At 33.7% G+C, this 26,409-nt stretch overlaps 2 protein-coding genes across 2 annotated transcripts in view; one reads left to right on the top strand and one right to left on the bottom strand.

Annotated features, from left to right (window-relative positions):
• LOC126744802 (protein TIS11) overlaps nt 1–24,681 on the bottom strand; it is a 43,514-nt gene extending 18,833 nt beyond the window's left edge. Inside the window, exon 1 of the mRNA XM_050452364.1 lies at nt 24,444–24,681. Coding sequence (XP_050308321.1) covers nt 24,444–24,446 — 3 coding nt within the window. The 5' untranslated portion in view covers nt 24,447–24,681. The remainder of the gene's footprint in view (nt 1–24,443) is intronic.
• The window catches only part of LOC126744793 (kynurenine/alpha-aminoadipate aminotransferase, mitochondrial-like), a 411,884-nt gene that overhangs the window by 69,032 nt on the left and 316,443 nt on the right, over nt 1–26,409 (top strand). The gene's annotated exons all lie outside the window — the stretch shown is intronic.

The following is a 26,409-nucleotide window of genomic DNA, read 5'->3' on the forward strand; positions in this document are numbered from 1 at the left end:
CCCTGCAGTTTTAATGAACCCAAATCATTTACATAGAGCATAGAGCATTCATCATCCGATTCAACCATATCACCGAGAGTATAATCTTCATCGTTTCGCCCGTTTGTTTGATGGCCTGCATTCAACGTCTGTCCTGGATTCAACGACTTATTAGAAATCATGGTGTATTGGTGGTACATATGGTAGAAGCCGCATCAAGTTATTGAATTTTGCTAATTTTATTTTTGGAGGACTGTCATATAGAGCAGGTAGAAGAATTTTTGAAGGTCTACCACGCAAGGCAGAAAGATTTTTAGAAAGATCCATTTCTTCAAAAGGAAAATCACTGTTATAAACTTCTTTATAAAAAAGTTTCATTGGATACTTTTTTTTGAAATGTAGCCATTGCATTTTACTTATTCCTGTAAGATTTGATTTCATGATGTTGTCCATGGGAGATATAGATTTAAAATCCTCAGGCTGCATTTTTACTACAATAAATTTTCTACTGACTCCTGCTATAAAATTAACCCAATCATCAGGAGTAAAAACGTGAGTTAGCCATCTCTTTGCTTTTTCAATAATGGCAAAATCTTGATCGCATAAAGGAATGTCCCGAAACCAAAAAACGGTGGTCAACACTTTCGATATGTGTAAATTGCACAATATACATCAAAAATTTTATTATGTTCTTGTTCTTGTTTTGACCATCACAGTTATCACTGTGATGTCATCACATCGACGTGGGTCACTGTTTTTGGCAAACTTTCAATATACAACAGCAAACATGACATGACTTCTTGAGAACCTTTCGACCCTTCACCTTCATGCCACATGTACATATTATCAATTCCGGATGATAAATCGTGGATTCCTAGATTGTAAGTCCATAGCTCGCCCAAATAATATACTTTGCTGCATGTCAAATGCGGAGTGGGTAAGGTTTTTTGTAGATCAAAACAAATAGCACGTTTTTCTGGACACTGTCTTGCTGATTCCTTGGCGGCGTTTTTTAAATTTTTGGCTGCTTCAGCTTGACGTAGGTGACGATCATGTTCTCTGGCAACGCGGGAGCCCTCTTCAGATTCTGGATCACAAGAATTTTTCTGAGTAATGAACGTGTCACACTTTGTACATGTGTCTGAATATGGTCGGTGAAAAGCTAAGTTGAAATGGGTATTAAAAATGTCGCGGTATTTGCTCAGCTTTAATGGTCGGGCTTCTTTTTCGTGACAAAATTCTTTGTATAGCTTGTACATTTTTGTTACATTTAACTCGGGAGACAAATACTTGCGATTCGGATTGTCTTTTCTAGTATAATGACTCACAAATTTTTGGGAATGAGTTTATATGCTGTTTTGCTAAGTTTAAAGACTCATCGTCTATTTTATTGCTAGGGACATGTCTTCCCCTTTGATCCGTTTGGACGACTCCAGACTCCTTCTTTTTCTTTGTGACGTTATAAAACTGTTTGAGGCTAATATCTAGAGTTCTCAGAAAAAACTCTTTGCATACACGTTTATTTTGAAGTTTTATCACAGTGCTAATACTCTTTTGTTGGGTGATTTTTAGACGGTACTTTTTTGGAGCATTATTTTGTATGCATGATGCAATAAAGGTGCTCTGTAGATCCCATCCATTAGTTTTGTTTCCAAGATTCCAATAATCAGTAAAAATTGTGTTTTTAACTTCCTCCGTAAAATTTTCTGTACACTTGTATCTGCATGTATGGTCATAAGCCTTAACAGATTTTGCATGATGTAGTTCACCCTTGCGACCAACGTATTCCTGGCCACTGTTTCTTCGAATTTTTGAACAATTTCTTTTCCATGTCGCAGTTTTACGAACCCTTTTTCTGGACTTCCCACTCCCAGCTTCATTCAAGTTTTGCACTTCAGCATCATCGCCACCAGTGCTACCAAAGAGGAGATACACATAATGTAATTATTCGCTGTAAAATCACACTGGCAATCCCCCAGCATAAGACTGAATTTCTGAAAAGTTCTTTCATATATACTTCTGCCTGTATTTACAATAGCCTACCTGCAGAAATTAAAGATTTAGACATGGCTTCTTGTAAGTCTAAATTAAAAAAATTTTTGAAGACTGCTGATATTTTAATACGGGTGTAACTTTGATTCCTGGTATGGTTCTCTGAATCATTTTTGTTCAAATTTTTATTTTTAAGAAAATTGTACTATGTACTTTTATTATTTATTGTGGTGGTTATTAAAACACGCCTAGCGGTACTTTCCACCTTTGTATATAGAATAGATTTCATTTATCTGTTGCATACAATAAAGATTATTTTATTTTATAAATCACAGGAAGGCGATAATGACTCTCCTAACATTTATCAAATTAAAAATAACTAAATTTTTGTGTTAAGCTGGTTTTATAAAAGAGAAAATCGTATATTATCATACAAGTATAAAAATACAAAAGATTTAAATTATTGCTCCATTTTTTTTAAAATTAAACCTCCAAAAAGCATCCATTATCATCTATGTCCAATATACATGCAGTTGGACTTTTAAAACTTAAGTTATAAATACTATAAACTCTAAATTAAATGCGTTGTTATTCTATAAGTTACATTTTCACTCTACTTTATTTATACCTACCTACCAACTCTTTTTTTATTTAATTTTTTTTGCATACTTTTGTCAGTCTCTTGCAATCACCGTAATACCCGTTATCAAACGAAAAATTCAAAATAAATTTACCAAGTGGCGCTGCAGTACGATTCGGTCTTGTACTAGTTGTAGTGTACTCAGAATAACGTTTAGTCACGAACTCAATAAAAAATAAATAGCCGTTGCCTAGTGTCCTTTTGATTTTGGTCACTCTGAATATTTTCAGTCTTGCCAACAAAAGATATATTAAATAAAGGTAAGGACGTTGACGACACTGACGTTTGACATGTGATATATGTTTATAAAGAAATTTAAGGCTTATTCACAGCTTAACACAGACTGCGCTTTTGCTTAAGTTTCAGAACAGATTCTCACTTCATTATAACGTGAACATAGTAACACGCCAACCAAACCACTGTGGCATATTCCAAGTGACAATAGAATAATATAGCAGAATTAGTGTATTGAGGGAAAAATCCTGACATGATCTAAATATAAAACCAAGCATCTCTAGAGCTTTGAAAGTTATAGCTGAGTACTAGTCTTTAAATGAAAGTTTTTGGTCAAAAATTACCCCAAGATCCCTAACAGTTCCCATCAACTGCATCTGGATGCGGTTTATGCAATATCTAGATCCAGCACGCTCAATCCCCGTATAAAAGCTTATAAAGTTATATTTGTTAAAGCTCAGAGATAAATGGTTATTGTGCCCACTCTACAAAGATATTAGTTAAAAATCTATATAACGTCCCCTGATTTTATTATTTTCACAAGCTTTAGGTCATCTGCAAATAGTAGGCTACTACAACAGAGTTTACATTTGAATAACACTGATTACAGTTGTACAATAAAGGCAACAGATGACTTGCCTGAGGTACTCCAGATGTTACCTTTATATTTTTTGAACAAATTTGTCCAATTTCAACCCTTTGCATTCTACCAGTCAGAAAACTTTTGAGCCATGTTATTAGGTCTTCAGAGAGTTCAAATTTTAATTTGGCAATTAACAGTCTGTGGTCAACTCTATCAAATGCCTTGGAGAAACCGATCTAAATAGCATCAACTTGATGACCGGCATGTAACACAGCTGTCTCATATAAAACACGATTTTTTTAAACGAAACATTTTTTTCAAATGACACTCAAGCGCTCAAATCTTAACAGTTTCAACTGTTAAGATTTTAGTGTGGTCAAGTGTGTCAAGTTCTTTATGAGAAGTTTCAACTTGAAACTCCTAAACTTTATATTTTAAGGTTAAGAAGGGATCTGAGGGACTTCTTCCTCTGGAACTGCTACTATCCATTTTCATTTATCATGAAATTTCAGTATATTTTTATTGGCACAATCTGACAACGCCTGAAAACTGGTCAAGAGATCCGAGGTACTGGGTACGCCGAAATTCGTCTCGTCTTGAAGAACCCAGCCTCGAACAAGTATAAAATGATAATTATAACATCCGCCTATTCACTTCACGACTCTACTGACTGACTTAATAGTTTTTTTTTTTGGTGGTATATTCGAATTATATTTATTTTTATTTGTAAATACGCTGGAACAGATGTAGAGTCATCATCGCGGAATAGTGGGTTCCTTTCATTCAGAGTTCAGGGACAAACTTAATCTTTTATTTTTGTTAACATTTCAGCGTAAATAAACGTTTGGTCCCATAAAAACTCATATAAATTCAGGATAAATTGCCTGAAAGAGCATGACTTATTTATTTATTTAGATAAATTAGAGCTTAAATAAAGAAAAGTTGTTGTTTTATCATTTCAGACCTCTTAACCCTGTTGTAAAATCACATGATACTATGAAAACTTAGAGTCTTATAGTGTTCCTACAACATGGTCAATTAATTTAATTTATTACGTCCAAATCAATCCAAAGGCTTGCAGTCTTTTTATATTCCTAATTTTAAATTTTTAATCTCAATACCTTTATAATCCAGTCAGATTTTGTTTAATTTCCTTGACTAGTTGTGATATGATAATCGGTGTTTCTAAGCCTTTTATTGATGCCTGGCTACTAGTTTTGACTGCATCGGTGTACCCTAACGTTCAGCATTCTATTTCAGTATGTATATGATTTGAAGACCTTCGTTAAGATTTTATTCCTGGTAGCTTTTCACCCTACCAATGCAGCTTAGATAAGCTTTGGGCGTCAGTGTAGCATCTACAGAGTAAATGCATACTTAAGTAAAATTTGAATATGTTTTAGCCATACCCTCTTGTACCAAGTGACATAGTAATTCATATTTTGAGTATGCAAAGTATTTCCAGTGTGATGTAAGCATGCCTAGAGCCTCTTTAAATCCGAACCATATTACACTGATTGTGCAAAACATGAAAATCACTCTCTAGAGTCAGTCATTCAACAATAGAGCCCTCAAAGAATATTCTATTTTAGGATCTGCTGTATGTGATTAAATAGATAGATTTTTGCAAGAAAATTGGAAGCATTGCATTTCTTCCTTGTAGTCCTTATTGACTGATATATAAACAGAGTTATTGGTTAATTTCTGTGCAAAAATGCGACGTCTCAGAGAAAAGCTTAAACTATAGGCACCTCGAAACCGCCGGTTTTTAAAAAATGTAATTTTCTTGCCAGTGTCATTGAGCTCGGAGATATATTCAAGTATTATAGACGTACCTTTAACATATTATTCATTATCTATATAATGAACAATTAATGGAAACGCAAGAAAATTACTTCCAAAGAAATAATTAAATTAAAACATAATCATTATCCAGATGGATTCAAGTGTAGCTACCAGTCATACCTGTCAATGCTAGGAGTGGCAAAGGGTGAATCGAAGTAGTGTAAGTAATCAATTTGCATTTTAATTCACATTAAAATGAACGAACAGAACTCAATATTACTTTAAATAACGAACGTTTGCTGCTGGTTTAATCCTTTGAGGAGGAAAAAAGTTTTATATATTATAGATTGTATAAAACAGTGACCTCAGTAACTTAAGTCATTTTTGTTAAATCCTGTGGTTATTTGCACTAATCCATTCACTTTTACTCACAAGTCAGATTAAGGCTTATCACGCGTGAATCGTCTACGGTACCTCCGTGCTAAGACTTTTAATTGGTTATAGAATTGAAAGAAGTTGATATTGTCGCCTCTTAGGTGAATATTTCTCCTGTTGTTTGCTTGCTGGACTCGCCTTGACGAATTTCATAAGGGATTTATACGCAAATCCCAACGAACTGTCACCGCCTCTGATGTTTGACTAATTCCTGCTCTATTTTGTTAATATTGTGCTTTTGTCAATATTGACATCCTTATGCCAGAAATTTTTTTAAAAGTCCAATAATTCATCAATCAAATCGATCTAGTCGGAAATAAACGAATGCCAGCAAGATACCACAGATTATGTACACACCTTATGTAATGAATGAAAAAAAAATTGTTATTGTCATTTTATCTTAATATTTCGTCACTGGCTTATGACATTCATAAATAAAAACACGGAACAATGTTAAAAGTACAGACTTGTCGCATTATAATTTGTTAAAGTAGTCGCCTTACGGCTGTATCCACATGAGTACGTAAACTAGGTCCAGCTCAGCGATTGCAGCTTGGTCTCTTAAAAATGAGCATAATAAAAGATGAGTAGTACACAATCACCATCTCCTTTCAGCACAGAGGGTATGTACCTCTAATTCGTTAAAGTCGGGATGGTTTTTTACCTTGGTATCACTCTTATCTGTCACTTATTTCGCACATTTTGAAGGCCTAAATTGGCGAGCTGTAAATGCCAAACTTATACCTACATTTTGATCTAGCCCCTTTGTATTTTGGATCAGTTGTGATTATAGCCACACTTATGTTATATTTAGAAAACATTTCAAGCAATTTGAGATTGTGGAGGTTCATAGGATTGAAAGAACACAGTTTCAACTGCCTGGATGTAGTAAATAATTTTCGCTCTTCTTGTTCTCATATTTGCTTCCTAAGACCCTGGACTTAATTATAATTTATTTCTCCCAGGAAGTTGAAAATTAAAACATTTTAGGCAATCTGAGATTGTTCATGGGGTCGAAAGAATGTAGTTTCAACTGCCTGGGCGAATTAAATCATTCTTCCTCTTCTTCATTTCTTATATCCTTCCAGATTGTAAGGCCTTGCGCTTAGATCATAATTTATTTTTTCCAGGCAGTTGAAAATGAAAAAATGTCATACAATTTCAAATTGTAGAGGTCCATGGGATCAAAAAACCACAGTTTCAATTGCCTGGACGAATTAAATTATTCTTCCTCTTCTTCATTTCCTATTTCCATCCAGGTTGTAAGATTCTGGGCTTAGATTATAATTTATTTCTTCCAGGCAATTGAAAATGAAAACATTTCAGGCAACTTGAGATTGTGGAGGTCCATGGGATCGAAAAAACACAGTTTCAATTGCCTGGACGAATTAAATTATTCTTCCTCTTCTTCATTTCCTATTTCCATCCAGGTTGTAAGATTCTGGGCTTAGATCCTAATTTATTTCTTCCAAGCAGTTGAAAATGAAAACATTTCAGGCAACTTGAGATTGTGGAGGTCCATGGGATAGAAAAAACACAGTTTCAATTGCCTGGACGAATTAAATTATTCTTCCTCTTCTTCATTTCCTATTTCCATCCATGTTGTAAGATTCTGGGCTTAGATCCTAATTTATTTCTTCCAAGCAGTTGAAAATTAAAACATTTCAGGCAACTTGAGATTGTGGAGGTCCGTGGGATCGAAAGAACGCAGTTTCAACTGCCTGGACGAATTAAATCATTCTTCCTCTTCTTTTTTATTTATCAGGTTGTAAGACCCTGGTCATAGATAGGGTTACAATATAAAAATTATCCAAAAATAAGAACTAAGTACTTGCTAGAAAATTTCTTGCTATAACAAGTAATCAACAACTGAATAAATTAAACCAAGATCTAGTGACTAGCGAGAGAAAGAAATTGATTAACTTTTCTACGCTTAGCTTGTGCACTTTTCCACAAATAAGTAAATATAATTCAAATAAGAATATTTTAGTTAATAGTTGGAGATTTCCACACTCGCCAGTTCTAATAAACTAAACATTCAATGTGAAGAAATTAACGAAAAAGGTTGAGAAATTAAAGAGAACTCATCTCTAAATCCCAGATCCCACGTAGGGTATAGACCAATAAAATTTAAGCGAAAAATTTGTTTTGCAAGAAGTATAATTCGTGCTTTATGTATTATAATTGTGCGCAGGTCATCAGACCTGCGCACATCAGACACGCTTGAAATAGGCTGAATTCACATGACCTGCTAGAGTAACCATGTGAGTCGTCACAACCAATAAGATTACTGAATAATACTTACGAATATCCATGAAGTTAATAGCACGGATGAAAGTTATTTCATCTCAAGTTCTATTGATTCTATCCGTTTAATCAATCTCATTAGCAGCTGTCGAGTTTATTTGTTGCTTATGACAAAAGGGTGGGTTTGTTGGGATTGAGAAGCATAAAAAATAAGGGTGGAACTTGCTGACACGCGTTTCTGCTCACTGGCTTCTTCAGGGTAAGACAACCAGAAAATCAAAGGAAAAGAAAACAAAATAGAAATATAAGGGATCATAAACAGGAACGAAACACCGATTCGTATAATCAGTACGTCTGGTTGTGGAGGAATTTTTTTAATTTGTTTATTATTATTTTGAAAAATGTTTTTTGCACCAATCTAGTCCATAATTAGGTTCGATACGTTCAAATATTATTTAGAATTTCAGAGTAAATACCATATAAATGTCTCTATTAGAAGAGCAAAAAACATAACCAAGGAAAAACCACTGATTCGTAATCCGTAATTCGTAATCCGACAATAAAATTCTTTAAGTTTTGGACCCTCCTCCTAAAGTGCTTCAGGGTGATGCAAGATTTAATGCGACAAGGAAAGTTGTACATTATCAAGATAAATTATTTTTTTACCAATGCCTTAAAGGGTTAGAGGCATTACGTGTTATGTATACACTTGATCTGATTATGTAAACCTCTGCCAAAAAATGGAAAGGCCATACAAAGTCAAAGTTTAAACAAAGGTTTAAAATAATCCCGAAGTTTTGCTCCACAGATATACTTTACATTGCATTTTTGTAATAAAAATTAGCGTCCGTGAGGTACTGGTAACAGGATCCCCAAAAAGAAACAGTATACCTTAGCCTTGACTCGATTAAAGCAAAATTAACAGATTGCGCAAATGAGTGATAGAGTTCAATGACTGTAATAACAGCAAAGCAAGCAGATGAAATTTTGCTGGACAGTCACACAACATCTCAAAAAACTTGGTCTCAGGGCGGCACTTAATAGACACATTTTGAACAAAATGATTCTTAAATGACGGAATATTGTTTTTGATGAAATTCAGAAGGAGAAGATTTGAATCTCACCAGACTTGATCTGAAAATAGTTGTACCGTCTGTAAACAATGTACATTTTCTATGACCAGATGATTCGCCAAAATTATGGAAGTGTTATCAGCGTATTGACAAAACATCCTCGATTTACGTACAATATAAATAGTACTGGGCCTAGGATTGAACCTTGAGAGACGACTCCTTGTTCCACCAATGATGATGTTGCGAAAACTCAGTACCCCTCACCATACCCAAGACAAACTATCTGTTCCCTCTGACCCAAATAAGAAGCTATAAGTCTGGCACAGTTCCTGCTTTAATTCCTACTTCCCAAAGATTGACAGCACCTGGTCAAGGTTTATCGTGTCAGTGGAAGATTCGACAAGAGGGAAGATATTGACACGAGGAGGTCATTGATATATCCTAGATTACTCACGACCGTTTTAGGTGCCAATATGCTTTGGAACAATCTGCTTCAGCCAGGAGGAGTAAAAAGTCAAAGGAACCTCTAATTTTATCATAAAAAACTCATTTATAATCTTTCTCTTAAATGATGTTAATACAGTAATCAATTAAAAAAGCGTCTTGGTGAAGTGATAAAGTACATGCTGTTCAAACATAATGTTAATTATAGATTCTTTACACATTTTTAAAAATGATTGTGTTATCTATTTTGTTAGCTAATTATTATCATTGTATGAAAATCTTAAATTATAACAATAGATTTGATATCTTCTTGAATTGCGGTTGTTACTCTATTTTTCTAGAACAAATAAAATGTTATTTACATTACGATAAGTCTAATATAAACATGAGTTTCTTAATAACCGTCCTTATCTCGGATGATTTATGTGTATCAAAAATAAAATGAATAACATGGCAATTCATACGCTTTTTATATAATAATTTATTAGATATTTGAACTCACTTCTATAAATTTTATTAGGTAATGGTTCTTAAAATTTATAAATGAAAAAATGTTGTGAGTTGCTGATTGAACTGTTGAATTTCTATCTAACCAACTTTTATAAATTTATCAAAAAAATATATTTTCGGTTGGCCTGAAAAAGAAAACCTTTCACCATTCGTTATCATTCCGTCATATAACACGAGATTGCTTCTGTTTATTAGTATACTTCTGACGCAAAATGTTTTTTTTTCTTTCTATGGCTCGGAGTCATAGAGGGTCATCTAAGAAAAATATTATAATTATCAATGATAATTCAAATTTTGTCTGGATAGTTTGGATTAATAAAATCGTACGTAAATAAAGTACGAAAAACATGATTTTTATAAAAGGTCAATAGTTTTTTTTTTAATTTTCATCATGTCTGCATCAGAATTGAGTCTGTTTTGAACATTGATCCGCACTGGTTTCTTAGTATATTTGGATTCATTATGTAAGTGTCTTCTCTTTTTTCAACACACAATGTTTTCCTGCTTTTTATAACAATTTCTGTCTGTAATTTTATAGGTGACGGATAGGCAAGTGTGTGCAGTAGTCCATCGCACATCTTTCCCACTACAACATTTATCAGTGAGTACAAGGAGCCAGTTTGTGTCAAGGGTATGAAGACTGAATATGGCGGAACGGATTGATCTAATTTTTGACGTACATCAAACATGACAATAATGACGTTAATAACATTTTAACTGTCGTATTTCACGACAGTTTCAAATAAATATGCTTTATACTTGCAACAATTCCATATTCGTACATAAGAGTATGCTTACAGTTTACAGTATTTAATTTAGAATGTATTGTAACTATTTTTACGTATTTTAAGGCCCTTTGTTAAATTTATTTCAATTCATTTTAAAATAAAATATTTAAAGAATAAATTAGTCATGTTTTTCAATTTAAATCCTGCTTCGTAGCCATGGTGCTAATTTATAATTATTTTGGTTGACGTATTAATTCTTGAAGAAAGTGATGAGGGATGTCTGATATATACAATGTTAACATTTATTTTTCTTTCCGTACTTTCAAATTTAAATTTACCAATTTTAATAAAACGTGGGTATTTTTAAACTGACAAGCGTATTATTAATTTTAAAATGAAATAAAATTCTATTTAAATATATCTCTCATCACTCTTTAGTTAACGTATCAACTTCTATAATTCTGCGAATGACTTCAAATTCAAAAATCGCGTAAATCAAATTTAAATTTCCCGCTACACGCCACCCAAGTTGATCGTCCCCGTCCTTGTCAACAACGTCAATAAAGCTGTCAACGGAATTTCTGTCTGTTCATTGAGCAACACACATTTCTCTATATCTGTGTTCTCTGGTTTGTGCTGAGTTGCAATCGCATTAACATGACCACCTCTATTGGTTCTCCAACCAAGTTTGAATTAAGGAGGGTGCATTTGTTTCCCTCTTGTGGAGTTCATGTAGGCTCAAGGACCACGATCAATACAGTTGCTTTTGGTCAAACCTTATAACATTTCCGACGTCTATGCTGACGTCCGGAATTGTTCTGCTGCCTGCCCTCACGGTGCCAAACAATTGCAATGAGATTTTTTTGACCATCCAGTATACAGTTCCGACCTAGCACCGAGTGCCTTCTGCACTGAAGAAATGGCTGGGAGGTCAGTACTTTACAACTACATACTTCAAGATAAGGTCTCAATAGAACAAAACTGTGAGCGATTTTACTCGCGAAGTATTGAAACCAATGAACTGCATAGCATATTGATGATAATTTATCCTAGATCCTAATGCTAGAACCTTAGTAAATTATTTGAAGAGTTCCCGGGAGAAAATTAAATAAAAACTCTTTTGAAGTCTAAACAGAGACTGATGAAACTTATTTAACATATCTTGTACGGTCCTGATCGATTCATTAAGCGAAGAATCATAAACAAGCAAAGAGTTATCGTCTGCAAACATGATAAACTCTTCTAACTGGTAAACAATAAAAACCAGGTCATTAGCAGATAATACGGGTCCAAGTATGGAACTACAACATATAAGTTCAAGGCCTCAGATGTTCTGCCATCTACCTCAATCATCTGTGACCTTAAAAGACATATCGATCCGATTTGCCGACAAGCAGCTCATGTTGTACCAAGTCAAAATGCTTTACTGAGAACCATATGTAGATGTATAGACGTAAGCACTTGTCATTCTGATCTAACCGGTTAGAAGGCTCTCTAAGAAATTGTGTCTTAGAGATTGCGTACTGCTTTTTGTATGAAATCTATCTAATTTTTTTAGGTCTTTGAAGTATGGCGTTATTTTTATGGCGTCTCAGTAAATAATTCGTTTAATTCATTTGCAATTACAGTATGGTATTGTAACGATATTGTAAACAACAAGAAACCAGCTGATTCTCCGTCATCTGACGTCTGACGACGTCTCGAAGGACAGCGAATCTTCCGGAATGGTTAGCCGAGTATATAAGTAGCCGCGTTGCCGCTGGGAGTTAGTGGACGGTTCAGTGCAGTAAAGTTTGAAATATTGACGCTAGATTTATATAGTTGTAAAGAAATACAGCAAAAATAAATATTTATAGTAGACTATTTTCGATGTTTTAATCCACACCTAACCACCGGAAAAGCGCTACAGTATGTTATGTAGGGAGGTCGCTCGGCATTCCTTGAGCTTTTACATGTCGACCAGTCTTCATTTTTTATGTATACCCTTTTCCTATGTTACCCGAAAAGTTTTATATAGAATCTTTTATCTATCGCCTTGGCGAAGGATAGGATATTCCTTGGATTGAGTTTTCTCAAGTTCTCTGGTTTAATAAACACATTGTCAAGGTGGTTCAATCTTTGGTAAGTCAGTGATTGACACTGGCAGAGTAGGTGTCTTGATGTTTCTTATTTCATAGAATCTGCATTACTCGTCGTTGTTTTTTCTCTCGAGAAGGTATCTTCAAGGTCTATGTGTGAGCAAGTCAACGACTATTTTAATCTCGTTTTTCTGCAGATTAAGAACCGAGTGAAATATGACTCTTTTTGGTACAAGGCTCATTTACCCAATATGACTCCTTCTGTCCCACAGTCTTAGTTCTTACATTAGATGTCTTCTAGTCAGGTGGAGTCAGGCCCACAGAAGAATTTGAATAGAAATACTGTTAACTCCGAGAAAAAGCAATTATGTAATACCTTGAAACGTACTAAAAAGACAAACTTTCTTATGTATATATTAAAGATATCATACACAGAAGTCATAACAAGTCAAGGTCCAGTATAATTCGAAAACGCAAAGTCTAAAATCTTATTTCTCCTTAATTCTTCAAAGCCCACATATTGTAAAATATAGAAAAAAAAATTAAAAGCGTAATAATAATTTTCCATTTAACAACACATACTGAAATGAATACTAGTACTGTTTTAACCAACACACATTTTGACTGATAAGAGGTTATAATTAGAACGTCGATTAGAGAGAACGATGTAAACAAGAGAATTAAGTATAAAGTCGTACTGTATGGCTCGAAATGATTATGATGGTGTTGTTAAATGGTTATAATAAAAGTATTTTAATTCGGAAAACCGCCAGACAGTCTGTTTAATTAAAGAAGTATTTCATACATCGTTTAAAAACAACGCGGCATGAAAAACTCTTAAAATGATTGAATGCATTAGGTCCTTTTAGAATACATTTACTTATCTTTTTTATTACTAACTGAATTTTAATAAAAATTAGTCAATGATAATTCAAGGAGCTCAGAGCTCTTTAACTTACTATAAGGAGCGTGACGTCACTTGTTAGTTAACCGACATTTTTTGCTGCAGACGTCAAGCTTAGTGAACCCTCAGAGTTTTCACGATGCGTTTTATTTAAACCAACATTTCAATTATTTGTTGCTTGGATGGATGGCTTGCAATGGATCAAAAAAAGACTTATCAGTGTATACTGCCCAAATGTACCAGTAGTCTCTTTTTATTATTACATAGTACATTAAAATGTTAAATTTAAAAAAAAACTCCTTAATCTATACCTAAAACATTTAAGGGAAGTAACCTCTCTTATGTCACTTGATAGATGATAAATTATTTGTATGCTCTCGTACTGCGTGAGAGTTAACGTAGAGATGGAAAGAAGAAAACTGTTTAACTGTAAAGCAAACGCGAATCAATTAAAATAAATGCCACTGACCTACGAACACATACTCCAAGTTCTCTCGTTTGACCAAGATCTGCCTCTAAGGCACAAAAATCTTTTTCCTACTAGAATTTAATGACAGCCCAGTGGAATCAAACTAGCTCCTTATACTCCGATCCTAATGTCCATCTGAAAAGTTGGATGCATTAAGCACAATTTGCACCATGCCAGAGGATAGTGCTGTCATCAGCAAATTAAGTGAATTTTCCTTGTATGTCGAGAGTTGTAAAATCATTAACATACAGGGTGCAAAACCGAACCCTGTGGCACACTCCAGACTTGAGATACATAATTGGAGGACTCAGGACCCTGTCCAATGCTCTCCAAAAAAGAACAAGACCAGGACTGTGTCAAGTAGTTAAGATTCCGAGGTAAAATCTCGTAACTGACGCAGTCGAATGCATTTGACAGATCACAAAAAACTGCAACAGAAACTCTCCCACCATTCATTTGAGTATACAGATCATAAAAAGAGTTATATACAGTATAATTTGTATAATGATCTTCCCTAAAAGTGAACTCAGAAAAGACCTGACACGAACTTTCACTAGCTTTTTAATGATTTTTGAAAGGGTTGACGGAAGAGAAAAAAATTATAAGGAAACCAGCCAAAACTTTTATTCAAGTGTTTAAGGATCAATTAGGATTCAGTAGAATTGCCGCAAAATTCAACATCAAGATTGCCTTCACTTCACAGGCAACCATATGAGGTTTAGTATTGAAGACCAAAGCAGAATGCTTACTGGACATTAAGAACTGCGTATAGTAAATCCCCCGTGAATGTGGAGAGCCATACATAGGCGAGACAAAGCAATCACTGGAAGTCATGACAAAATAACATTGAAAGGGGACCCGACCATAAGAGAATTCCAGATCAGGAATAGCAGAACACGCTTGGTCCAACAATATACATTGGACAGAAGTAAAGATTATGTGCAAGTACCAACATTGAAAGAAAAGAAAATTCCTGAGAGCTTACTCTACTACTTAGTAACTTAAATCACGCAAATTCAAGGAATCTTCAGCTAGGCCCAATGTTGATATTCCCAACATCTGGAGACCCCTAATATCGAAACACCGCAAGACCTAATGCACTTCACAATGACCGGATATCACACACCTCTAGTATATAATCCTGAAGAATAATTGTTGCTAGTTTAAACTTAATAACGGTTGGAAATACTTCCCAATTAAGAAGTCGTGCTTAATTCACAATAAAGACAATTATATTATTACGTAGCATTTAAATTAAATTAATAAATCTAAATTTAATTAATCACAAAAAAATAACACACCTAACATACTATAACATACACGTAAGCTATGTGGTTTCCATGCATTATTCTCAAACCCGAACGTCTTGTCTTAACTAACTTTTGACGTTACGCCATGGTCACGAGACGGTCTCGGTTGCGTGCGATTTAGATGGCTTCTATGTATGTACAATTTAAAACAACGCATGATGCATTTATAGTATTACCTGGTTTTTAATTATTACATCATGTGGGTATAAATCCAACCCAATCCCATTCTTATTTGTCTATTCGGTAATTTTTTAATATTTTCATTGTGGACAACGTTTTGTCAATAATCAAAGAGCGACACTGAAAGCCTTAAAGGGTAAAAAAAGCACAATAAAGTTTTAAAATAAAGAAACACCCTCTAAACCTAAGCTGCATCTAATTATTTTGACTTGAGTGTTACATTTCTTAGGAAAAACGATCAAAAAATGTCGAAAATGAGCCTCCTAGACTTGGGGTAATAAAAACTAAAAATAATGTCACATCAGGGTGGTCCATATTGTGAACTGTATAGAACGTATTATTGTCGGATAATTATAATTAGAAAGCAATTTGAAAATTTAGAAATACGTAACTTCTAATTGAATCCGATGCTAATTTAGTTGCTGCCAAAACTTAGGTTTAACAAAATTAACTTAAAACATCAATGCTATAAAATGTTATCACCTTTTAATGTAATGAGTGATTTTATATTAGACAAATTTTACTGTAATAGTCGCAATACATCGTTGCTTTTAAAAATCGTAAAAGTCCCAAAAAATTATAATATTTATATTATTTGAATATACACCTGATATTCTAAAAAGGCAATATCAACTAATACAGAGAGGAAAAAAGGTACCAAAAAAATGTCCTAATAGGGAAATTACATGACTCCCAAATTATATGAAAAATCTTTATTTAAGAAAACGTAATTCAATTTCAGACCATCAAGATTCAGAAATCATGTCGTTTAGTTGCTGGTCATTTAAAAAAAAAATAGTAGGGGTGGGTGGGTAGGGTTATAAAAAATAAGTTGTCACGTCTGAAATTTAAAATATATTTTAAGGATGACAGTCTTTCAATTGACTGGAAATACTGGTTCGGACTTGAGAGACTCAATTTCAAATTATTTCTTAGCTCACGGTAATAATTTAGTTGAAAAGATCCTTGAAACTCAAGATATTTTAAGGATGGCAGTCTTTCAACTGAAGTTGATACTGATTTGGACTTGACAGGCTTAATTTCAAGGTGTTTCAGAGCTTACAGTAATAATTTAGTGTGAAAAGTCACGTAATTTATGGTTGATCTCTGATTAATTCAGTGTGAAGAATATTGATATTTGGACCATTTCCATCACGGTCAACGGTTCTGCACCACCATCCAATTTCCTTCATTATCAAAATTTTTATATGCGTACAGTGCATTTTTAATATAATTTTAAAAGGAAAACAATGGCAAAGGATATTGAAAGAACATTGTGCCAACGTAATTATTACTATCATCATATTTTTTCATTTTTATATGGACACTTGGGCAATTCTCCTACTATATTATCTATTTTGAACACATATGACCTAAATAATTAAAAAAAGAACAACTCCCTAACGAACCTTATAATGCTCCGACTTATTGAGAAGCTGTTCATGTTCAATGGTGTCGAAAGCCTTTGTAGGGTTAAACCAGATGTCTAGAAGAAACAAAGTAACCATTTCTTCTTTGTAAACTTAGATGCTATCTCACCCGCTCAACATTATTGACTGGCAACTTTGTTTCCTTTTTGTCTTATAATTATTTCCTGTTAGTGTATTTGAAAAATATCCATATCCGTAGGAATCCAAACTGACTTTCCAGAATTGTGTGATTTGTAATGTAAAGTACACGCAGCCTTAGAAGCTGGCAATGATGCAACGATGCTAGGAAAACTGAGTTTGGACAACAGTCACGATTGGATTGGTGCACTAAGAATAAATAATAAACCTCAACAGTAATTTTTGAGGTAGCGTTTAGTTTTTATTTCTTGTTTTTCTTTAAGAATAACTTTCTTTATTTCTTTAGTGTATATTAATTATTTTAGTGTGATTACCTTCCATTTACAATACCTGTAATTCTATATGGTCTGTAATTTTTTTTAAAATACGAGGGTGGTCCCAGAAGTACCCGGCCTGACCTAGAGATGTCGGCAGTATTTTGAAAAATATCAGTGTATTAGAAAGTATACAATCTATAAAGCATATGTTTCAAGTTTGAAGACGCCACGTTGTTTAGTATTTGTTTGGCAGCCATCAAAAGTGAACGTTTTCAGTGAATTTGTGAAAATGGAGAAAATTGGTCATCGTTATGTGATACAATACTTTTATTTGAAAGGCCTCAGCCCAACCAGTATAAAAGCTGAACTGGATTCTACTCTGGGTGAGCTCCTTCGTTAACAACAGTAAAATATTGGGTAGCAGAGTTTAAGCGAGGTCGTACGAGCTGCCAAGACGAGCATCGCAGTGGTCGACCAAATGAGCTGACGACTCCAGAAATTTTAAAGAAAATTCACGAAGTAGTACTGGATGATCGTCGACTGAAAACGACATAGTAGAAAAAACTATGCAAGATGGGTGCCGCGTTTGCTCACACTCGAGCAAAAACAGTGTCGTGAAGGATGTTTCAATTGAGTGTTTAGCGAAATTTAATAGCAACAAAGCAGAATTTTTGCGTCGTTTCATAACCATGGATGAAACATGGATCCATCACTTCACACCTAAGACACAAGAACAATCAAAACAATGGACTCAAAAGGGAGAATCGGGTCCAAAGAAGGCGACAACCGTTTCATCTGCAGGCAAGGTCATGGCGTCGGTTTTTTGGGATGCGCGAGGGATAATTTTCATTGACTATCTTGAAAAAGGTAAAACTATCAACGGCGAGTATTATGCGAACTTATTGCAACGTTTGAGCAAAGAAATCAAGCAAAAACGGCCGCATTTGGTCAAGAAGAAAGTGTTGTTTCATCAAGACAATGCACCAGCTCAAAAATTCGTTATTGCAATGGCCAAAATTAACGAATTAAAGTTTGAATTGCTACCTCATGCACCCTATTCGCCAGATTTAGCCCCCTCAGATTATTTTCTGTTTCCAAACTTAAAAAACTGACTCGGTGGTCAAAGATTTTCCAACGATGAACAAGTGATGTTCATCGTTGGAAAATCTGCAGTTAATGGCTATTTCGAGGCGCAAGATAGTTCCTATTATAAAAAGGGTATCGAACTTATAAAACATCGCTGGGAAAAGTGTATAGAGCTAAAAGGAGATTATGTTGAAAAATAAATAAATTTTTTTCCAAAATTTTCGTGTTTTTTTTCTTGGGTCGGGTACTTCTGGGACCACCCTCGTAAAATAATAACACGCTAAATATGATTTCTAGTTCACCAAGCCATGCATTTTACTCCCCGTAAGATAATACAGTACCGTGATGCGGAAACCCAACTTTAAAAATTAATTTCGAGGTGTGACACGTATATGAGTCACGAGACCTGGCCAAAAAAAACGTCGTTTTATTTTAGTGAAGCGTTTACTTTTTATTACAATTATTATAACTTGCACAATTTAATATTACAATAATAGATTTTTCCAAAATGCCGAAAACTGTTCAATTCTCTTTTCGTGGATACTAAGCCGATTAAAACTGTTCATAATATAGAATTTATTTATTTATTATACGACAGTTTATGGTTAATAGTTAGCAGTAATCATAAAATATAAAGTACCAAATTTGAAATGAGAGAACACTAACAATAGGAATCCACTCTAGTATCCATTATTTAACAATCCAAGTACGTATTTTACATGTTAGAAAAATGAAAAATAAACCCATTCTTTATCAAACCTACTACCATCTACTTTATCAAACGCCTTAGTAAAGTCACTATAAATGGCATCAATTTCTTATGCCTTAGGTACTCAGTATAAATTAACTAGTTACTCTCAATAGATCCATTGGAGAAAAAACCATGTTGATCCAGAATGAATTGACTTCTAACTAGATTAAAAATACAATATAATACAAAGTTAACTAATTGGCGATAATTCTTTACTAAATTTTTAGACCCTTCCAATGACCTTTTAAGAAAAATTGATTATGTAATATTAGTAATGGATATGAGAGACCCTCAATACATTTCTTAACAAAAAAAGAAGAAACTGTAAGTAAGTTAGAAATATCTAAAGGATGTGAAGCTAACTGGCCATTAACAAAACCTTTTCGATGTGACAAAGCTTCAACATTTTTCAGGTAAACAAACTTTTATATATATTCATTATAATTATATAATAATTAAACTGTCGTTTTTTAATTCCTTTGATCGAGCTCTTAGTAATTTAAATGTATTTAACTGGCCAAGTTTTCCATTACTTAATAAACTTATTTTTTCACTATTAACCTTAATTGTATTTGTAGAAAAATAATGAGGAAACCACTCGCTTTTTATATTAAAAGAACTCTTTCTCGAATAATGTCTGTAAGAAAATTGTTAAAAATATTATGATTAGAAAGTATATTTTTCCAATCAAGATTTTGTAGGTCTCTGTTAATAAGTTGAAATTACCTCTCTAAGTTTTTTAAAGGTTGCTACTTTTACATCGGTTCATATATGGAAAATGTACCAACAAGTTCTCCATCCATGATACTTCAATTTAGCCACGATTCCTTTACACAAAGGATATCAAAATTGGGTTTTAGTAACTTTTTTTTATAATTCTAACACTTTTGGTACAAAAAAGTTATGCCAACAAAAAGAATAACTTAACTAAAGAAGGAAGCCGAGGTTGCTGGTAATGGTCAAGATATTGTAAACTTATTTGCTAGGTATTTTGAGACTACATACAGGCAACCTGTCCGCAAGGCTCCTGACTATAAATTTGATTACAGTCTGGATTTAAATCGCATCTCGTTTTCTTTATTGGACATATTTAATGAAATCTTACGCCTTCCTAACAAACATTCTTTTGGCCCTGATTGTATCCCATCTGTTTTTCTTAAAAACCGTGTGTGCACTCTGAGTAAGCCTCTGCATCACCTTTTCAATCTTTGCTTGACATCAGACAAATTTCCTGATTAAGGTAAGCTTTTTAACACTAATTCATAACAATGGCGATAGAACTGATATTTGTAACTATAGAGGTGTGTGTATTCAGTCTGTAGTTCCTAAGCTGTTTGACAGGTTGTTTTCTGTGCGATTTTCGTGGCACTGTAGTAGGCGATTGCTTAGTGATCATCAGCATGATTTTTGTCAGGGTAGATCTACGGTGACTAATCTGTTGACTTACCAATATGATTTGATTGGTGCTTTTGAGAGGTCTGTACAGGTCGATAGTATGTACACAGACTTCTCGAAGGCCTTTGATAGGGTTGGTCATGAACATCTGGTTCGGAAGTCAGGATAAGTAATTATATTTCTAATGGTATTGAAGTGTCTTCAGGCGTGCCTCAAGGTTCGCATATTGGACCGGTCTTTTTTAACTTGTTCATAAGAGATTTGAGTGATTCAAAACATTTTGCTTTTGCTGATGATTTTAAACTGTATAAGGCCATTGAGTCATATCTTGATGCTGAGCTACTTCAATTGGATTTAAATAGTGTTGCTCAGTAGTGTAATAGCAATAGTCTGGAACTGAATGTATAGAAGTGTGTCTGTATTTCGTTTGGTCATTCTAGTAAAATTATTAATCATCTCAAGTCAGTTGATACAGTTAAAGATTTAGGTGTTCTTTTCGATACCAAGCTAACTTTTTTGCCGCACATTTTGGATATTATTAACAGGAGTATGCGTAGTCTTGGTTTTATCACTAGAAATAGTGTACATCTTTCACCTTACTGTTCCAAATTACTTTATTACTCTTTGATACGTTCCTTGCTTGAGTATGCGTCTGTAATTTGGTCTCCTTATTATGATTCTCATATTGAACGCCTTGAGGCTGTACAAAGAAGATTCTTAAGATCCCTTGCTTGTAGAGCTAAAGTTAATATTTTTCGTAATTATTACATCGACTATAATGCTATCAGTATCCAATTTAATATTCTTGAAGTCAGACTGCATTATTCTGATGCTTTAACGTTTTATAAGATCTTAAATGGTTTATATCATTGTCCTACCATCTTGGAAGCAATTCCTTTTAACACCTATCAAACAAGGATCAACTCTTCTATGTTTCGTTTACCCTTTCATTCGGCCAATTATGGGTTTTTTTCTCCACTGACTAGGACCTTGCGTTTCTTTAATGAAAATAGTTTGGATCCATTTTCCGGCGGCTTACGGTCATTCAAATCAAAAATAAATAATCTTACACTTTAACCTACGTTCCTTGGATAGTGTTAAGTTTTTAGCCCTGTTTATAGTTTTATTTTAGTATATTTTTTTTTGTAATTCTAGTATTGTATAGGGTCTACCAGTAAGAATGATATAAGTTTAAATTGCTAAAAAATAAAAACGAATTGGTTAATTTCTATGATTGAGGTTTCATGTTGTAGTTTATTATGTAACATTATGTTTTAAACAAAATATCATTAATTGAAAGAACTCGTCCATTATCTCAAAGAGACCTACGTAACTAGAGAAAAAAAAAAATTAAAACTCAGTCTCAAAACGTCTTTTTAATTAATCAGGTGGTGACATGTTTCGCTAATAAAGCATCATCAGACCTTATAGCTAGATGACCTGCTAAGTACTTAGCAGGTCAGACTTGGAGTTTTAATTTTTTTTTTTTCTCAAAATATCATTAAGATGTCCACCTCGGCTACGGCGGCAGACGTTTAGACGATGAACCCCATTTTCAATCACTTTTTCTAACAAGTTGGGCTGAATTTCGCGAATAACCCTAGTTATTTTAACTTTCAACTCATTGATGGTTTGAGGATTGTTAGAATACACCTTCGACTTCACAAATCTTTGTGTGATGATTGAAGTCTCCACCATCAATTGTAGGCCAAAAAAAGTTTGTTATCATGTCGCGGTAGCGCTCTCCGTTGACTGTCACAGTACGCCCCCCTGCATCCTCAAAAAAGTATGGACCGATAATTCCACCGACATGCAAACCACACCACACAGTCACTTTTAACGGGTGTAATGGCACCTCTACTAATTTCTGGGGATTGTTCTGACACCAGAAGCGGCAATTTTGCGTATTGACAACTCCACTAAGACAAAAATGGGCTTCATCTGAAAAGATGATTTGTTTCCCAAAATCGGCATTTTGTTCCAACTGCCCAGTCGGTTAACGTTCTTCGCAAACCATGGTCAGCAGGCTTCAATTCTTGAGTTAGAACCATCTTATATGGATGTAGGCCTAAGTCTTTCTTCAAAATGCGCCACAGAGACATTGGTGAAATGCCCAATTGCTGAGAACGGCGCAAAACAGATACATTGTTATTCGCGTCAACACTTTCTCTTGCAGCGGCGATATTTTCAGCGGTCCTTGCACTTTTTTGTCGCGTTGGTGGCTTATTATCCAGAAGAGTGTACTCCCGTTCAAACTTATTAATTGTGCGCCTTACTGCAAACTCAGAAGGCCGTCCACGATGGCCAAAATCTTCTCTAAGAGCACGATAACAGGCTCTAACCGATTGCGCATTTTCGTAATACCTTTCCACGATAGCTATACGTTGCTCTTGACTTAAACGATTCATGATGAAATGTCAAAGTATACTTAACACAACTGACGCTTGATCCGCGTTTTGACACATACCATTTTGCGTACATGGCCCACTAAACTTCTATCACTTCTATTGGTAGACCCATTATTTATATTGTTATATTATCTAGTATTTTGTATTATCTATTTTGTTTTTGTAAACTGGCTCTGCCGTATATTGAAATAAATAAATAAACTTTACCAGATTATCAATCCCGTTTTTAAAAAGCATTGACTAGCTAAAAAAGCTGAAGAAATTTAAATAGTCTAACTTACATTATTAGAGGTGTCACCTATCCAAGATTAAAATACCAAACGCCCTGTATATTTAATGGTTTATATACTTAAAAAAAATGCATAACTGACTTTTAAAATTAACACAGCTAACAAATTTTAATGGTAAAACCATTGAAAAAAGTAGCATAGTATTGTGGCAATCAAGAATTATAAGAATCAGGAATTGTAGGAAATATATAAAAGTGACATTGCTCTGAAAAAGTGTCATAGCATATAAAAAAGTTTAAAGTCAATTTTTAAATATTTCTATTAGGAATTAGCAATAATTAAAAGTAATTGTAATCATCCTATTTATGTAGATTTTAAAGATCTTTTAATTCCATGCCATCTTTTTTCCAACTATATTTTGTGTTTCATAAGTTATGCTATGCGTGTGTATAACTAATTAAATATCAAAAGAGGTTTTTTTCTTTGTGCATTTGTGAGGATTGAATTAAATGTTATAATACTAAGAAATAAATTAAAATTCTCTAATCATTTAAGGCACAAAATAGACGGCACAGAACCTTCTAACGTTATGAAATTTAGGCAAGAAATTCTGATGTGCTTTCAATAATTCTTCAGTTTATTTTCTTTTATAGTCAAAATCTCAGTATTCATGAAATAATTTTTAAAGAACATTTAACCTGTGTCAGTTAATCTGTGAATGCTTCTGTAAAAAATAGTGTCTTGTGTTCATGTTTGTGTCAATTAAAATATATATATGAGATGAGGGTTCGTTCTTACAGATTATTCAATCCTTCTACATAATTGTAGGAAGCTCATACCATGATATACTCAACAAATCTTTGGGGTTGTCACCATAGTGTGAAAGCTGCTCTTTTTGCACTAGTGCCACCATACATTCTATATTTAACCTAATTTCTCAAATGAAAATTAAATTACATTTGTATAAACTCTATCTAAAATAGAGTTGTCTTCCACCAATATTATTTTTGAGAAAAAATAAAAACCATATTGAAAATAACGTTCAAATTATAAATTATGCATTTTATTACCATTAATCTATTTTATAAACTTAATTCATCGGTAATAAACAGTTTCGGTACGAATCTAGAATTTCAATTAAAAAAAAAAGTACTTACCATTTTAGTAAGTTATTTATAAAACTTGACACATGTAAAAACACTACTTGTTTAAAATCTGCTCTGTACTTGGTTATATTAATGTTCCAGTTTCATATGCGATTCTCGCATTGTATGTATGTATGTATGTATACATAAAACCACGACCGGCACCGGCTCAAAAACTGCTACCAGCCACTAACGACATTCGCATTTTTCCTCGGCATAACTGAAATTTACCTCTAAATTTAACCGATCGCGAAAAACTCGCACCGAGTATGGAATGTGAAATTGTAAACAGCCATTTATCACAAACGTTATATCTATGTATGTATAAGATAAATATTTCTCGAGGGATATTTTATCAGGCTCGCTATAACGAGGGAAATTTAGGAAAAATAAAGTAAAAAGATGGGAATTTCAAGGTATTGCTTCCATTATCGGTAACTTACAATGTTTTAGGATTTCCAAAGGCTAAAACTTATTAAAAATTCAAAGATGATGTACCGGGTCTGATCACTATAAAACACAGGAGCATCTCCGCAAAGAAATAATTTCTAAGGATTTAATTATTATGTGTTTAATTATTGTTATTCCAAAGCTAATAAAATTTTGTCGTAAAGTAAAGAGGTTACTATAATGAGGAAAATTGAGAAAAAAAAACTTGATTTATAAAAAATGGAAACAAGAACCAATTGTCACCAATATCGGGCCTCCGGATCAGATTTCAGAGTTTCCATAGCCAAAAACGTATCAAGAACCCAATAGGAGGATGTCAGCAAAGAAATAATTTTAAGAAAGATATCGTCTTCAAAAATGGAAAAGGGACCAATTGACTCCATTATACAATGCCTTAGTTAATAGCTTAGTTACAAATAGCAAAAATGAACAGGTATCAGATCTGGTACTAATTACGAATTAATTCCTTAACTCAATAACCTCTTTAGATTTTTTCCAACGTATCCCCAATATGCCATAGGAACATATTAGACCTAAAATGCTCAAAAATGAAAGTTTCTAAGGTCTAATATTCGAGATAAAATGAAATTGTTAAGAAAGACTTTCCATTAAATTCTGCATAAGTCTCCATGGGTTCATTTTAGATGTCCAATCTTGGGCTAATGGCGTAAGTCGTTTCTCATCAATTGTTGAAATATTTACATATTTCTTTAAATTAATTAAATTAATAAATCCGAAGTGCACTATAACTTTCTTTTTTTTTTTGCCTTCAGTAAGCAGGATCATTTAAATCCTTAGAACCTGCAAATATTTTTGACATTGATTTACTACTTATCAGAACATCTACTGAACGTTTACTGAATATAAAACTGGATGTAATATTAATATTTTCCTTTCAATAAACGAGGTGTCTCCATAGCGCCTACTGCTGCCATTATTTATATTCAAGTGTTCCCAACTTTTAAGTCATCTATCCTCAGTTCGTCTTCTTTATCTCGATAAGACTTGAATTTCAGAGTTTCTATAGCCAAAAACCAAATTTGAAAGTGGACGTACCACTAAGATAGAGGACATGGTGTGATCACTAAGATAGAGAACAATGTCGGCAAAGAAAACTTTTAGAGCGAAATAGTTAATTAGTAAAACGGTACTAATACCAGGGGAAATTAAAAATTCAGCATTTATCAAAAAAATATGCAAGAAAAGTACTCCTTTACTTTATGTTTAACAGACAAAAAATTTTACTACATTAAAAAAAAACGCATTTTTTTTGTTAAACAATCCTTAAATAGCATTTCAGGTTTTGGTAATCCTTTTAGGAAGCTCTTCTAAATTTACAAACACTTTGCCCGACCCCTTTATCTGGAAACTCCTTGTCTAACTATTGCCAAAATAGAAGAGCAACGTTAGGAGAGCTTTATGGATTTTCCAGTCCTATCTGGTTAATTTTTTTTTAGATTGGTAACATTGTCACAGATTTACAGAATACCAGATGCGAAAGATCGCGGATATAAGCTTGTTTTTGTTG

Source organism: Anthonomus grandis, chromosome 14, assembly GCF_022605725.1.
Source record: "Anthonomus grandis grandis chromosome 14, icAntGran1.3, whole genome shotgun sequence".
Classification (NCBI taxonomy): Eukaryota; Metazoa; Arthropoda; class Insecta; order Coleoptera; family Curculionidae; genus Anthonomus; species Anthonomus grandis.